Here is a 510-nt window from a genome sequence, read left to right on the forward strand (position 1 = left end):
TTTTTTGGTGGCCCCCCTCGCTTCCTCTCGCAGCGGCGGCGGTGGCGGCGCAGCGCGGGGCACTATGCCGAAGAGAAAGGTGAGGCGCCCCCCGGGGTCCCCCCTGTCATCGCGACGAGGGCATCTCTCCCTCCCTGCCTGCCTGCGTGCTCCGGCCGGGCGCGGGGACCCGCCGCCGCCTGTTGCAAACCCGCGGTCCTCCATGGCACGACGGACTCTGGCTTGGCTGGAGCGGGGGCGCTCGGGGCTCGCAGCCTCCAAGTCCCTGCCCTCCCCCCACCGCAAAAAAATGCAGCAGCTGCAGCTTTGCAGCCGGGGAGGACTTGCTGCTTGCAAACTCACGGCAGCGGCTCGTGCATCCGCGGCGGCGGGGGAGGGTCCCACCGGGGCTGGTGCGGAGGGAGGGGAGAGGAAAAGCCATGTTTAAAAACCAACTACACCCTTCTCCTCCCTCCTGTGACAGACCCGTATGTACCCACTCCCATGTCAATCAGGACAGGAGCCGGCACG

The 510-nt window shown here is 68.0% G+C and overlaps 1 protein-coding gene across 4 annotated transcripts in view; it reads left to right on the plus strand.

Annotated features, from left to right (window-relative positions):
• Nucleotides 1–6: 6 nt before the first annotated feature.
• HMGN3 (high mobility group nucleosomal binding domain 3) overlaps nt 7–510 on the plus strand; it is a 35,834-nt gene continuing 35,330 nt past the window's right edge. For all 4 annotated transcript variants that reach the window (XM_019520448.1, XM_019520449.1, XM_019520450.1 and 1 more), the window contains exon 1: nt 7–79. In XM_019520448.1, coding sequence (XP_019375993.1) covers nt 65–79 — 15 coding nt within the window. In that variant the 5' untranslated portion in view covers nt 7–64. The remainder of the gene's footprint in view (nt 80–510) is intronic.

The sequence above is a fragment of the Gavialis gangeticus genome, unplaced genomic scaffold, assembly GCF_001723915.1.
Source record: "Gavialis gangeticus isolate Ggan-Ray unplaced genomic scaffold, GavGan_comp1, whole genome shotgun sequence".
Lineage (NCBI taxonomy): Eukaryota > Metazoa > Chordata > Crocodylia > Gavialidae > Gavialis > Gavialis gangeticus.